General features: G+C 40.2%; 1 protein-coding gene across 4 annotated transcripts in view; it reads left to right on the forward strand.

The window, feature by feature from the left end:
- Positions 1-14,057, forward strand: part of TCP11L2 (t-complex 11 like 2) — a 62,977-nt gene that overhangs the window by 12,410 nt on the left and 36,510 nt on the right. For 2 of the 4 annotated variants that reach the window (XM_074271479.1, XM_074271477.1), the window contains exons 2-3: positions 4,433-4,538; positions 12,633-12,822. In XM_074271479.1, the coding sequence (XP_074127580.1) occupies positions 12,666-12,822 (157 nt within the window). In that variant the 5' untranslated portion in view covers positions 4,433-4,538; positions 12,633-12,665. The remainder of the gene's footprint in view (positions 1-4,432; positions 4,539-12,632; positions 12,823-14,057) is intronic. The other 2 variants (XM_074271480.1, XM_074271478.1) reach the window with 1 other exon arrangement.

Raw genomic sequence — 14,057 nt, forward strand, 5'->3', positions numbered from 1 at the left:
CTCCTTCCCTCCTTCCTTCCCTCCTTCCTTCCTTCCTTCCTTCCTTCCCTCCTTCCTTCCTTCCTTCCCTCCTTCCTTCCCTCCTTCCTTCCCTCCTTCCCTCCTTCCTTCCTTCCTTCCTTCCTTCCTTCCTTCCTTCCTTCCTTCCCTCCTTCCTTCCCTCCTTCCCTCCTTCCTTCCTTCTTTCCTTCCTTCCCTCCTTCCTTCCCTCCTTCCCTCCTTCCTTCCTTCCTTCCTTCCTTCCCTCCTTCCTTCCCTCCTTCCTTCCTTCCCTCCTTCCCTCCTTCCCTCCTTCCTTCCTTCCTTCCTTCCTTCCTTCCCTCCTTCCTTCCCTCCTTCCCTCCTTCCTTCCTTTCTTCCTTTCCTCCTTCCTACCTCCCTCCCTCCCTCCCTCCCTTCCTTCCTTCCTTCCTTCCTTCCTTCCTTCCTTCCTTCCTTCCTTCCTTCCTTCCTTTCCTCCTTCCTACCTTCCTCCCTCTCTCCCTCCCTCTCTCCCTCCCTCCCTCCCTTCCTTCCTTCCTTCCTTCCTTCCTTCCTTCCTTCCTTCCTTCCTTCCTTCCTTCCTTCCTTCCTTCCTTCCTTCCTTCCTTCCTTCCTTCCTTCCTTCCTTCCTTCCTTCCTTCCTTCCTTCCTTCTTTCCTTCCTCTTCCTTCTTTATTTCCTTCCCTCTCTCTTTTTCTTTCTTTCTCTCTCTTTCTTCTTTTCTTTCCTTTTTTCTTTTTTGCAAGACAGTTGAGGTTAAGTGACTTGCCAGGGTCACCCAGCTAGTACAAGTTAAGTGTCTGAGGCTGATTAGAACTCGTGTCCTCCTGACTGGGAGGGGGGAAGGGGGAGAGGGAGGCAGTGCTCTATCCCCTAGCTGCCTCTGGGCTTCAGTTTTTTTCTGTAAAATTGGGATTGCACTAGATGGTCCCTAAGGTCCCTCTGATTCTAAATTCTGACTTTTTTTTTTTTTTTTTTTTTTTGGTAAAATGAGGGAATTAGATTAAATACTCTCTGGATCTCTGGAGACCCTACCAGATCTAAATCTCAAAATTTTAGAATAATAACATCATTTGGATCCAATATCAGTTTTCAATACCTGCCTACTTCTGAACCCTCTCTCTTTATAACAATTACTTATTCAGTCCTGTCCAATTCTTTGTAATCCTATTTGGGGTTTTCTTGCTAGTGATCCTGGAGGGGTTTGCCACTTCCTTGTCAGTTTTTCAGATGAAGAAACTACAGGGTGAAATGATCACACAGTTAGCTAATGCCCGAGGTTGATTTGAACTCAAGAATTCTTGACTCCAGGCCTGGGGTTCTATCCACTATGGCAGCTAGCTGCCCCAAGAATTACTCTTGCAGTTAATTCAATGTGTCAGTGAGTCTCCCTTTAGGGGTTTCAGCAGGTCAGAAGCAGAACCTCTCTTCAGTGTTTGTGGTGAACCCTGGAGCAAAGAGTTGGAGTAGTTAAGTGCTGAATAAATAGTAGGACATTGGAACAGAATGTTAGGTTGGAGGTTTTCAAATAGCCTGGTTTTCTAGAAATTGACTTTATTGAGGAATTACTTCTGTAGACTGTGAACATTTGATTGTTAGTCAGGGCCTGTTTTGTCTAAGCACATGTTTGGGCTCAACACAGTGCCTGCCACATAGTAGGCTTTTAATAAAATGTTTATCAGAGATGTAATTTTGATATTCCCTAATAGAAAATCTCTGCAGAGTAATCATTGCCTTGTCACCCTGTGTTTGGTGTGTTTAGCCCACTGTTATAGCCACCATTTTGGGCTGGATTGAATGAATGTAGAAGGAGAGATTTCTCTTGCTCCCTTCCCTTCCCCAAGTGCCCAGAGCCTTTTCAAGATTCAAACCCCTGCATAACCTACCATGTCACAAAACGCTTTTTCTTTGTAACCCTCCTTCTGACCCTTGTGCTTATGTTGGAAGAGCAGTTTCTGAAATTAGCCTCAGTTTCTTCCTGTGTAAAATGAAGTGGGGAAAGACTTTCCAGAGTCCCTTCCAGTCCTAAATGCTGTGCTCTTGTGAAGTGACCTGTCCCAAGGTCATTCGTGGCAGAATATCACCTGTCTTCACTCATCTCTTTTTTCCTTCTTCCTGCCTTTTTTTCTGCTCTTGTCCGGGCTGTGTCCATTTTCCCAGGTCCTGCTGGGCAAGTCAAATACCCAGTTCACTACAAGGTGTTAAAGACTGATAAGAGCTTGGATATTTGTATTTTAATTTGTATTAAAAGTGTGACTGAAAAGATGAAATTTTTGTGTGATCTTGTATAAATCACTTTCTCTTTGGACTAGCAGTGCTTTTTGAAGTGCAGCTCCAGAGCCCTGATCCCAGGATTGCTATCATGTGTGGAAAGACTCCTAAATGGAATAATTGTTTGGCTTCTCTGGTCCGCTGTTGGCTTATTTCCCATTTCCTTCTCTAAACAATGTTAGAGGAGTTGGTCTTGGCTTGTTTGATGTCATCTTGTAATGCAGTGGTGTCCATGTTACCACATTGGATGCCCGGGTTGTTTGGCTCTGTGATAAGCTGGAGAGTGTCCAGAGGAGGGTAACAAGGTCATAGGAACTGAGGGTGTTTAACCAGGAAAAGGGCCCACAAGTGAATAAGCAGGAAAGGAAGCTGGATATATTTGGGAAATTATACAGGGTTTATAGTAATAGTGAGTTACTCCTTGGGAAGCACAGTGGCTATTTGAAGGACTGTCTAATGGCAGAGGGATTACTTCAACTCCTTATGTATGGTCCCAAGGGACTATGGATAGAAGTAGTTGCATGGAAATACATTGAGACTTGAAATATAGAACAATTGTTGTTAAAAACAACAATAACAACATTTGATGTTATTCTTATATTTTTGGTTTATGTCATCTTAATTTCTAAATATATCCCTGAATATAACAGTCCTCCTTCCCAAAAAGAGCTCTCTTGTACTAAAGATTTTTTTTAAATTGTACTAAAGAAAAAAAAATTTTAAAGATGAATAAGTTCAGCAAAACTAACCAACAGATCAAAGAAACCTGACACTTTTCATAACTCTAATCCCCAGCTTCTGAAAAAAAGACAGAAGTATATTTAATATTTCTTTTTTATATTCTTACAGTCAATCAACAATAATTTTCATTGACTACTTTGTACCAGCACTTTGCTAGGAGGCACAATGTAGCTAGGGAGAGAGATAAAGATCCTTTAGGAAGGATACAAAGAAAAAAAAATGAAACAATCCTCACTCTCAAGGAATTTCCATTTACAAGGAAAAACCTCTTCAAGTTGAGAGTTGTCTAGATGTGGAATGGAGAACCTAAAGAATTAATGAGGTGCCTTTATTGTAGATCTTCAAGTTCTTGGAAGACAGAGGCTGGTTAATTTCTGCCTTCATCTCCTTAGCACTTAGCACAACTGTTAGTGCTTAATAATAAACTCTTGTTGACGGATTGATTATAACAAGCACACTTGACCCCTTGAAGAAATATGAGAATGGGATTCCTCTCTTTGTAGAGTTGGAGGATGGCTATATAAAATGTCAGCTCTAGTTCCATCAATTAAATTAATTTTGCTGAAATAATTCCTCTCACACATTTCTTTTTAATTCTGGAATAACGAAAGAAGAAAGGGAGAGAGGGAGTGAGGAAGGAAGGAGGGGAGAGAGGGAGGGAGGGAAGAAACAAATTTTGTGGACTGTGTTCCATGAAGAATGGAATCCTCTTTCTGTTCTGGATTAGGCTACATACTTCTCCTTTTTTTATGATCTCTTTGGGATACAGATCTTATAGTGGTATTACTGGATCAAAGGGTATATACAGTTTTATAGCCCTTTGGACATAGTTCTAAATTGCTCTCCAGAATGATTGGATAGGTTCACTATTCTACCAATGATGCTGTAAAGTGCCCCAATTTTCTCCAATATTTATCATTTTTCTTTTCTATACTATTTAGGCCAAATACTTCTTAAGAACCTTCCAATGCTGAGATTCTGATTTAGACTAACTCTTTAGTTACTCACATGGGGTTGGGCTATCAGGAGTTAGAACAGGCAGGGCCTTTGACTTTAGTAGTTCAAGAATCCAATAATGGTTCGTAGGAGACCTGGCCATATTTTATCTTTCTTTGGCCTGAGGATGTTTCGCTTTTCAAGAAAGTCTTCATTCATAAGCATTTGAAGTTAGTTCTCCCTGAAGAAATGAAATTGGGTTGTAATACTCTACAGCCCCCACGATACATAGGGGGTCATTAACTTTCAGGGCCCTGCTGGTTTGGGTCACCAGGAAGGGCCCCATCAAATTTCCATATCCATTCCTTGATCTTTAAGACAGTGTGGGATCTTACTGGGCTGAACCAAAGGGACGGTGTTGTAATTGGGGATTTATTGTCATTGAGAGAAGACCCCACTGGGAAAAATGTTTCTATAACAGATTTTCCTTCTCTTTGACCAGTGATTTGGTGTAGTCCATTGTTTGAGGTGATCTCCTGGCTCGATAATGACCCTGAGACCTTCCCTCTGACCAAAAGCAGTGCTGAGCCCTAGACTCCCCATTACAGGTAGGTCAGAAAAATCACCATGAAAAAAATCTTTTCTTTGCCTATTATAGGATCAGAGTAGAGAGAGTCTAAGACCAGAAGAGTTCTCCCAGGTCATCTAGTTCTACCTTTACCTGAGGCTTCCAGTAAAAGTTGGGGTTTTAGTTGGCACTTAAATACAGGGAGGTCAGTAGTTGGAGCAAAGGAGGGAGAATGTCTAGACTTGCAGGAAAGCCAGAGAAAATGCCTACTTGATATAAAAACCACTCATTGATTTAGTCCCACATCTTAGACCAATCCTACAGATGGACAAAGGGCCCAGAAGTGAATAAGCAGGAGAGGAAGCTGGAATATATCTGGGAAATTATACAGGGTTTATAGTAATAGTGAGTTACTCCTTGGAAAAGAATAATCCATCTTTTCAAAGGCCAATATTCTCCCAGTGGTGCTATCTATCTAGGAATTATAAAGCATCAAATGTCAGAAAAATCAAAATTATGGGTGATCTATTGGATTGTGCAGGGAGTGAGGAAAGATAACATCATCTTTTTAGAAGCAAACTTTCAGATCTTAAACGAGAGGCAGCATGGGGCTATAGATAGAGACCTGGCCCTAGAGTGAGCAAAACTTGAGGTTAACTTCATTGTAGGTTGTATAACCTTGGATAGATCATTTTGGAGCCAGTACTGAAATGCATTGGTAATGGGAGCTTCTTCATTGAGATTTCCTTATGCTAGTGAACTCATAGAACTTATCCAATTAAGGGGAAAAAAAATTATTGGTGCAGTGAATAGAGCCTTGAAGTTAGGAGGACCTGAGTTCAAATGTGGCTCAGACACTTAATATTTCCTAGCTGTGTGACCTTGGGCAAGTCACTTAATTCCAAATGCCTCAGGAAAGGAAGGAAGAAAGGAAAAAAGGAGGGAGGGAGGAAGGAAGGAAGAGAGACAGGGAGAAAGAAAGAGAGAGAAAAGAAAAGACAGAAGGAAAAAAAGAAAGAAGGAAGGAAGGAAAGAAAGGAAGGAAGGAAGGAAGAAAGGAAAAGAAAGAAACTTAAAGTGTCAAAAAAAAAAAATGCCAAATTGGAGACTGGAGTGAAGGTTCTTATGCTAGGGCCTGTGGTTTGTCTGAATCTGAGGACTTTAGCTTGAATTGAAGTCTCAGTCTTGGAATTATTTGTTAAAGTCATTAGAAGGTGTGTTTTGATTGAAACTAGGCCAGCTGTGATTTGATTGATGATCAAAGGCTTGGTGGAAAATTGGTTGGTCACTGTGGGTAAAAACAATAGCTAGCATTTACATAGTATTTCAGAGTTTGCAAAGTACTCCCCATTTGTTCTCACCTTCACCTTGAGAACTGGTAGCAGTGTTATTTCCATTTCACAGATGAGGATTTCTGTGACTCTACCAGGAAAAGAATCATTGACTTTTGACCTTTATTTGCTATTGTGGTTAATTGGGGCTATAAAAAGCAAATAGATTTGGATTTAAAGGCCAAGATTTCCTGTCCTTGTCCCTCTCCATTACTTGGGCTAACTAAATTTTTCTGGTCTCAATTTTCTCATCTGTGTTATAAGGTGTTTGGCTATAATGGGGGATATAAAAAAGCAGTAATTTTGATTTAAAGACCAGGGTTCTGTGGCTCTCCATTACAAATCTCCTTTGTGATCTTGGGTAGATTGTAAATTCTTCTGACCTCAGTTTTCTCATCTAGATGATCCGTTCAGCTCTAGATCTGTGCTCCTTCCTGAGCCTCAGTTTACTTATCTGTAAAGTGAAGGGGTTGGACCCCAAGTCTAAAGTCAGGAGTTCAAATCTGGTCTCAAACATTTACTAGCTGTGGCCCTGGGCAAGACATTTAGCTTTGTTCTCCTCAGTTTCTTTATCTGTCAGATGAGCTGGTGAAGGATATGGTAAATCGTTCCAGTGCTTTTGCCAAGAATATCCCAAATGGGGTCATCAAGAGTCAGATATAATTGAAAAACAACTGAACAATTGGAATTATCTAAAATAGGAAAAGCTATCTTGGGTTCCCCATCTCTGGAAGTGGTAGTTGGGTGACATTATAGGAGGGACTTCTTGGTTTGATATATAAATTGGACCAGTTGGCTTCTGGGATTCCTTCTGAGATTCTCTGAAAAAGACCAAATGAGTTTTCCTGGTGCCACCATGTTTTTCCTTTCATTATATTCTCAAGTCTTAGCCCTGTAGTAGTGAGCTTGGAGAAAATACTTAATGAGTGGTTGGTGACCCAATGTTGTATCACCCTCCAAGGTTATATATCACTTGATTTCCAGATATCACAATCCCTTGTCTCTTTTAATATTTTAGAATGCTTGATTTACATCAATTTATCATCTGTCCTGTCTTTTGTTTGTCCCTCCAGCTTGGGATCTGGTGTTTAATCTTCATCTCAGCTCACTTCTGTTGCTCAGTTCAGAGCTCTCTCCCATTTCTGACACTGGCTCTTCCCCGATTCTTCTTCTTGTCTCAGCTCTTTTTTCCTTTCAGGAAGTTTCTTTTTAAAAAAAGATAAACTTAGCAACCATCAAAAACCAACAGCATTTCAATATACAAAGAAGAAAAAAAAAGATGATTTTTATTAAGTATATATTAATTGACTGGGGTGTGCATATGAGTGGACAAGCAGTTATTAAGCACTTACTGTGTTCTGATCTCTGTGTTAAATGCTTATAAATATCTCATCTGTGAGAATCCTTTCAGCTAGAATATACACATTTGTTATGATATTTTTATTTTTCTGATTGTTCATTGGCAGTCACTGGGAGGGAGAAATAATAAATGCTTATAGGAATAAATAATTTTTTAAAAGATGAAAGGGAGAAAAATACATGAAATTTGACACAGCAGGGAATTCCAGTGCTCATCTGCTTGTTCATGTCCCCTTATGAACTTATTCTGGATTTTTAAGAAGTTCATTTTCCTTTCTTGAACCACTGCTACTGCTTATCTATTTCCTCCTCCCTCAAACCAATAAAAATCTCTTTCTTAAGCACCTCCTCTACCCATAGGTCTGTTCCCTTCTTTTGCTGGTTCCTTGCGCTTGTTCCACCCAGGGATTCCTTGAGCATCTTTCTAAGGTTTCCTTAATATCTACAGAGCCCTTCCTGGAGGCTTAAGCTTTATTTATCATTAATATTTGGATTAGGTGAAAGTTGCCTTAATTGCCATCTACCATTACTCACTTGAATGGGTATGGCCTCAAACTGACTCCTGTTGAAGACCTTAACTTAAAAAGGCCAAAGTATCCCTTTGTACCCAAGGACCATCTTTAATCTTTTTTTTTTTTTTTAATAATAGTTTTTTATATTCAAAGACTTTTCAACATTCCCCTTTTCAAAACCTTGTGTTCCAAATTTCTCTCCCTTCCTCCTGTCCCCTTGACAATGACTAATCCAATGTAAGTTAAATATGTGCAATTCTTCTCTACGCACTTCCACATTTATCATGGTGCACAAGAAAAATCAGGAAAAAAATGGGGGAAATGAAAAAGAAAACAAAAAGCAAGCAAACAACAAAAAAAGATGGAAAAAAAGGTGATCCCATTTAGTCCCCTAGTCCCTTCCCTGTATGTACATGGCTTTCTCTATCACAAGTCTATTGGAATTGCCTTGAATCACCTCATTGTTGAAAGAGTCACATCCATTACAGTCGATCATCACATAATCTTCTTGTTTCCATTTACAATGTTTTCTTGGTTCTGTTCACTTCCTTTAGCATCAGCTCATTTTCCCAAAGAGGGAAAAAAATCAACACTTCTCTGGGCAGCCCATCCCACAATCTTTGGATGTGGATCCAAAGGTTGGCTCTCATTGTTAGGAAAGTTTTCCCCTGATATCTAGACCAAATTTATCTCTTTGTACCTTATACCCACTGGTCCTACTAGTCCTGCTCGGACCAGACAGAGAGGAATGAAATTTTAAAGAAGAATCCTCTTCAAATACTTGGAGACATCCAGAAAGATCCCTTAAACTTGGCATCTAAAGGCTAAACATCCCAGTCTTTCTCTGAAATCATCCTGCTGATCGTTTCTTATAGAACAATAATATTCCATAACATTCATATACCACAATTTATTCAGCCATCCTTCAACTGATGGGCATCCACTCAGTTTCCAGTTCCTTGTCACTACAAAATGGTCTGCTAGAAACATTTTTGTACATGTGGATCCTTTTCCCTTTTTTATGATTACTTTTCTCTAATCTTCTTAATCTATATCTTGACACTGGACCTAGATGGCTCTAGAGGGGAAAGTGAGGCTGGTGACCTTGCCCAGTCCTCCCTCACTTAAATCCAATTCACTTGCATGTCATGGTATCACCTCCCTGATGTCCTTCAAGAACCAACAACAATCATTAATATTCAGAATGGGACTGTGATTTTCTGGAATAGGGGATCTCCCAGATTAGGAAACCCTCCTTTACCTCAATAGGTTGCCACCTTCTCTGCAACTTCTGCTGTCAGAGAGCTGGGGCACTTAGAGGAAAATAACTTGCTTCAAGTTACACAGCCTGACTATTTCATTGGCAGGACACAAACCTAGAACTCTCTGACTCAAAACTGCCAGATAATAATAGTAACCCAGTTCAAAAAGCATTCATTAAAAATCTTCTATGAGTCAGTAAACTAGGACTTATTTGTTGCCTGCTAAATCCCTAGCCCTGAGGATTCAAAGAAAACAAAGAAAGGGAGAAAGTTGGTTCCCTCAAGGAACTTACATTCTAAGGGAGGAAATGGTATAGGAAGGTAGTAGAAAGCTGCCAGGTTGCTAGGGACTTTTGTAGTAGGGAGCATCAGGGAAGCTTTTTTGCAGCTCAAGCTGTGTCTTGAAGGAATCACCCATCATGAAATGGCAAAGCACTCCAGTATCTTTGCCAAGAAAATCCCAGATGGGATCATGAAGAGTTGGTCTGAACAATAACAACAACATAGCTAAAATTGCATGACAGAGTCAGGATTCAAAACATCTTGACTAGCTTAGAACAGAACAAAATAATGAAGTTCTTTAAGGATGACTATCAAGTCTTACCCTTGGATTTAAAAACTTAGCAAACCTAGGTATAAGATGGCATGAGGTTTTTGTTGTTGTTGTTGTTTTTTTTGTTTTTTGTTTTTTGTTTTTTTGAGGCTGGGGTTGTGACTTGCCCAGGGTCACATAGCTAGGAAGTGTTAAGTGTCTGTGAGACTGGATTTGAACTCCAGTCTTCCTGAATTCAAGGCTGGTGCTCTATCCACTGCACCACCTAGCTGCCTTCAATGGGATGAGTTTTAAATAGATGGTAGTTTTATCTGGAAAAGATCTAAGGGAATTCTTGGATCAGAGCCTGAATAGACAGTAAGACAAGGTAGCTAGAAAAAAAAAAAAAAAATCAATCCTGGTCTCATTAAGGGAGCCAAAGAGACTAGGGTTTAATCCTGTGTCCTCTGTTCTGGTCGAAGCACATTGGAGCATTGGGTTCTTTTCTGACTGTGATGGTTGGTACTAAACAAGGATGCAATAGAAAAGACTGGGATTTTTAGCCTTTAGATGCCAAGTTTAAGGGATCTTTCTGGCTGTCTTCAAGTATTTGAAGAGGATTCTTCTTCAAAATTTCATTCCTCTGTCTGGTCCGAGCAGGACTAGTAGGACCAGTGGGTATAAGGTACAAAGAGATAAATTTGGTCTAGATATCATAGGGGAAAACTTTCCTAACAATGAGAGCCAACCTTTGGATCCCACATCCAAAGATTGTGGGATGGGCTGTCCAGAGAAGTCCCCAGAGGGACTTCTTCCCTCTTAGGGGCATTTCAAGCAGAGGTGGGAGGACCACTTGTCAGAGATCTTGTAGAGAGAGAGGATACCCATCCAGTCAGAGGCTGGGCTACATATTCCTCTGATGTTCTTGCCAGTTCTGAGACTTTTAGTCATTGGAGCTGGGAACTCTGGAACATTTCCATTTGACAGATTATTTCAGAAGGTTAAGAACTTAAAGGCAGAGAGACCTGAAAGATCATCTAGTATGAGACTCAGAAATGTGAATTTGTTCAAGGTTACATCAGCCTTACTTAGCAAGCCAAGATTTGAACCCAGGTCTTTGGATTTCAAGTTCAGAATTCTGTTTTTACACATGAGGAAACTGAGACTCTAGTCATCAAGTTTAAGGAGGGATGAAACTGGGACTTAACCCAAGGCCTTCTATTCTTCTACTCTCCGTTTTTTATGCTGAGTTTCTTTCTTTTTTTTTTTTTTTTTTTTCACTCTTCACAGATGATATGATAGTATATTTAGAAAACCATAAAGAAGCAACTAAAAACTTGTTGAAATAATTAACAACTTTATGCCTTGAATTTCTACCAAGATGGCAGATCAAGACTGGAATTATAAACAGCCTACCAGAGATCTTAATTGTGTCCTGCCTGGGGCTGAGTGTTAATTAAAATGATAACATTTCCTTTATTACATCTGCCAGCTCTGTAGAACTGAGACTTAGTCCCAGGACAGGGGAATTTAAAAAACTTTAGCCCTCAGAAATAACAGAATTTAGTATTTGCTTTGCCAGAATGAGTTCCAATCAGAAGCTGCCAGATGGCTCATTTGCCCCACCCAACTGAGCTGATTCATTGGCTGACTCCGCCCAGCAGCAGCCTCCCCAGGAAGGGCTATTTGATATTCCTGGTTGGCCAATGTAAGGGGTTTATGTCTGCCCCATACTATGGCACCTCCTCAGAAGACTAGAGGCTGGTACTTATAGAGTTAGAAGCCACAAGGAAGACCTTTGGGTCCAATACTCTCATTTACAGATGAGGTAACAGAGTTATCCAGGTGACTTGTTCCAGGGACTGGGTTTGAACTCAAGTCCAGTGAGTCTAATATTACACTCTCCTTCTGCCTTAGGCCCCTTATGGCCCTCAAATGGATGTATCTCAAGAATTTGATTTGAGGGTTACCTTTCTGGGGTTTGTCCAGGTTACCAGTACTGCCAGTGAAGGCCCTGGGATTTGTTTTCTTCCCAAGAGAGTAGCCAGTGTTTATTAGGTAAAGCATTCTGATATCAGGAAGGCCTGAATTTCAATCCTGCTTCAGACACTCACTGGCTTTGTAATCCTGAACAAGTCACCAAACCTCAGTTTCCTCATCTACAAAATAGGTATAAGAAGAACACCTATTTCCCAGAGTTGTTGCAATGATCAGAGAAGATGAATTGTGGAAAGTCCTTTCTAAACTTTAAAGCACTATTTCAATAGGAGTTGTCACTTTTGTGGTTGTTCTTGTTGCAGAGGACCTAGAAATGTTCACCTGCATTGCTCCACTCTGTAATAGAACTCTGCCCATGAGTACATTGACCGGTCAGTTGTGAAATCTCTCCTCCCTTGAAATCTTGCAAAGCAGAAAAGTACCATGGAGTGCTGGGCCTGGCATCAGGAACACCTGAGTTCAAATTTGTCCTTGGACACTTAGTAGCTGTGTGATCCTAAGCAAATCACTTCATCCTGTCTGCATCAGTTTCCTTATCTGTAAAATGAGTTGGATTACAAAATGTCAAACACTCCAATGTCTCCAAATGGAGTCACCAACTGAAAAAAAATGACTGAAGAACAACAAGAGGATTATGGAAGGGACATTAGAAAGGACCATTTTGGTAAATGAGGAAACTGAGTCACAGAGAGGTTGAACCACTTGCCCAGAACCACATAAGTAGATTTGAATCCAGATCTTCTGATCCCTGGGTCCAAAACTGTAACTTAGAGCTGGGGTGATTGGGCTCAGTGAACTTTCTGAGGTCCCTTCTAGCCTTGGTTCTCCAGCCATCAGGCTTTGCTAGAGTCATTTAAAAAAAAAATAAATTACTTAGTATTTTATTTTTCCCCAGTTACACATAAAAATAAAGTTGTTTAGCATTCATTTTTTAAAACTTTGAGTTCCAGATTCTCTCCCTTCTTCCTTCCCTCTCCCCCACCCACTATGTTTCTACAAGCTGTTTGATATAGGCAATGTCTATGGGTATATGTATCATCATGCAAAGCATCTCCATATTTAGACTCATTCTTCTTGAGTATGTTCTGTGCCCCTCCCTAGGCACCAAAAAACTGATCTGGGGGCTGTTTGTCTGTGCAGGTGCCTCCGTTTACCCTAAGGCAGCCAAACAAAATGCCCTTTAATGATGAAAAACGCTCAGTGAATGATGATCCCACCAGCGACTCCGACTCTTCTCGTATGTCCGAGAGCACGGCTTCCTTCAGTGACTATGAGTGTTCCCGACAGAGTTTCACGAGCGACTCCTCCAGCAAGTCCAGCTCTCCTGCCTGTAAGCAAACAGAAGTCATCAGTGGTTTCTGGTCCCATCGGACCCCCGGTGGGGCCACCCTAGTCCAAAGCTCACTCACTTATCATAAGGAGGAAACTGAGGTCCAGAGAAAGGAAAGTCATGGAGCACTGAGCTAAACACTAGAGATACAAAATAGCCAAAATTCAGTCTCTGCCTGTAGGGAGCTTATAGTCTAATGAGGAAGACAGCATGTATATAACTATATATAAACCAAACTAATAATTAAGAAATAATTAAGAGAGAAAGCATCTCTGGGCTTTGGACTTGTGTTTGAGTCCAAATCAAGTCCTTCCCATGGGGCATTTTAATTCACAGTTCTGGGGATGAATAAATGTTTGCATGTTTTCCCTCCTCTGGTGAGATTCTTAAGTCTTTGAGTTGAATTACCCAGAGCAACGGGCAATCCAGGAAGTGAAGTAACCAGAGGGTTTTCCTGGTGGTTTCAAAAATGGTTTCACAAATCACCCCACAGAGGCACCAGAAAATGAAATCGGTATTGCCGGCAGCAGCAATTTTTTTTTGTTGTTGTTGTTTGTTTGTTTTTTTTGTTTTTTTTTTTTTTTGTTTGTTTCAAATTTCTGATTTCATCAGTGTAGCAAACTCCTACCCATGCAGGTCATCACCCAGTCCCCAGTTTATAGCTTGAGACATCAAACAAATTACCTGAGATCACATAGTCAGTAATGGGACTTGAATCTAGGTCTTTTTGACTTTGAAGCAGGATCTCTACTCACTATACCACCCTGCTTCTCAGCTGTAGTAGCAGTAATAAGGATAACATTAGCAACTGACATTTATATAATGCTATCAGGCTTGCAAAGTACTTCAGCTACAGTATCTCATTCAATCACTGACTCTTAAGGAACAATTCAAAAAAAGTAATTTCTTGAGTGTCAGCTAACAAATATTTGTTCATTTATTTTTTCTTATGTGATTTATTTTTTATTTTCATTTCTTTTTAGTGTTCATTTTTTTTTTACATTTTGAATTCAAATTTCCTTCACTTCATCCTATCCCCTACTCTTTGAGAACTATGATATCCATTGTAACACGTAAAATCATGCAAAAGATATTTCAATCATTTAACATTCAACAAGCATTTATTAAGTGCTTATTATGTGCTAGACTTTGAGTTTAGTGCTGGAGTGACAAAAGCAAAATTATGTTTTCTGCCCTCAAGGAACCAAGGGAGAGAAAACATAAAGCTCTATGTA

This window comes from Sminthopsis crassicaudata, chromosome 5 (genome assembly GCF_048593235.1).
Source record: "Sminthopsis crassicaudata isolate SCR6 chromosome 5, ASM4859323v1, whole genome shotgun sequence".
In the NCBI taxonomy this organism is placed as follows: Eukaryota; Metazoa; Chordata; class Mammalia; order Dasyuromorphia; family Dasyuridae; genus Sminthopsis; species Sminthopsis crassicaudata.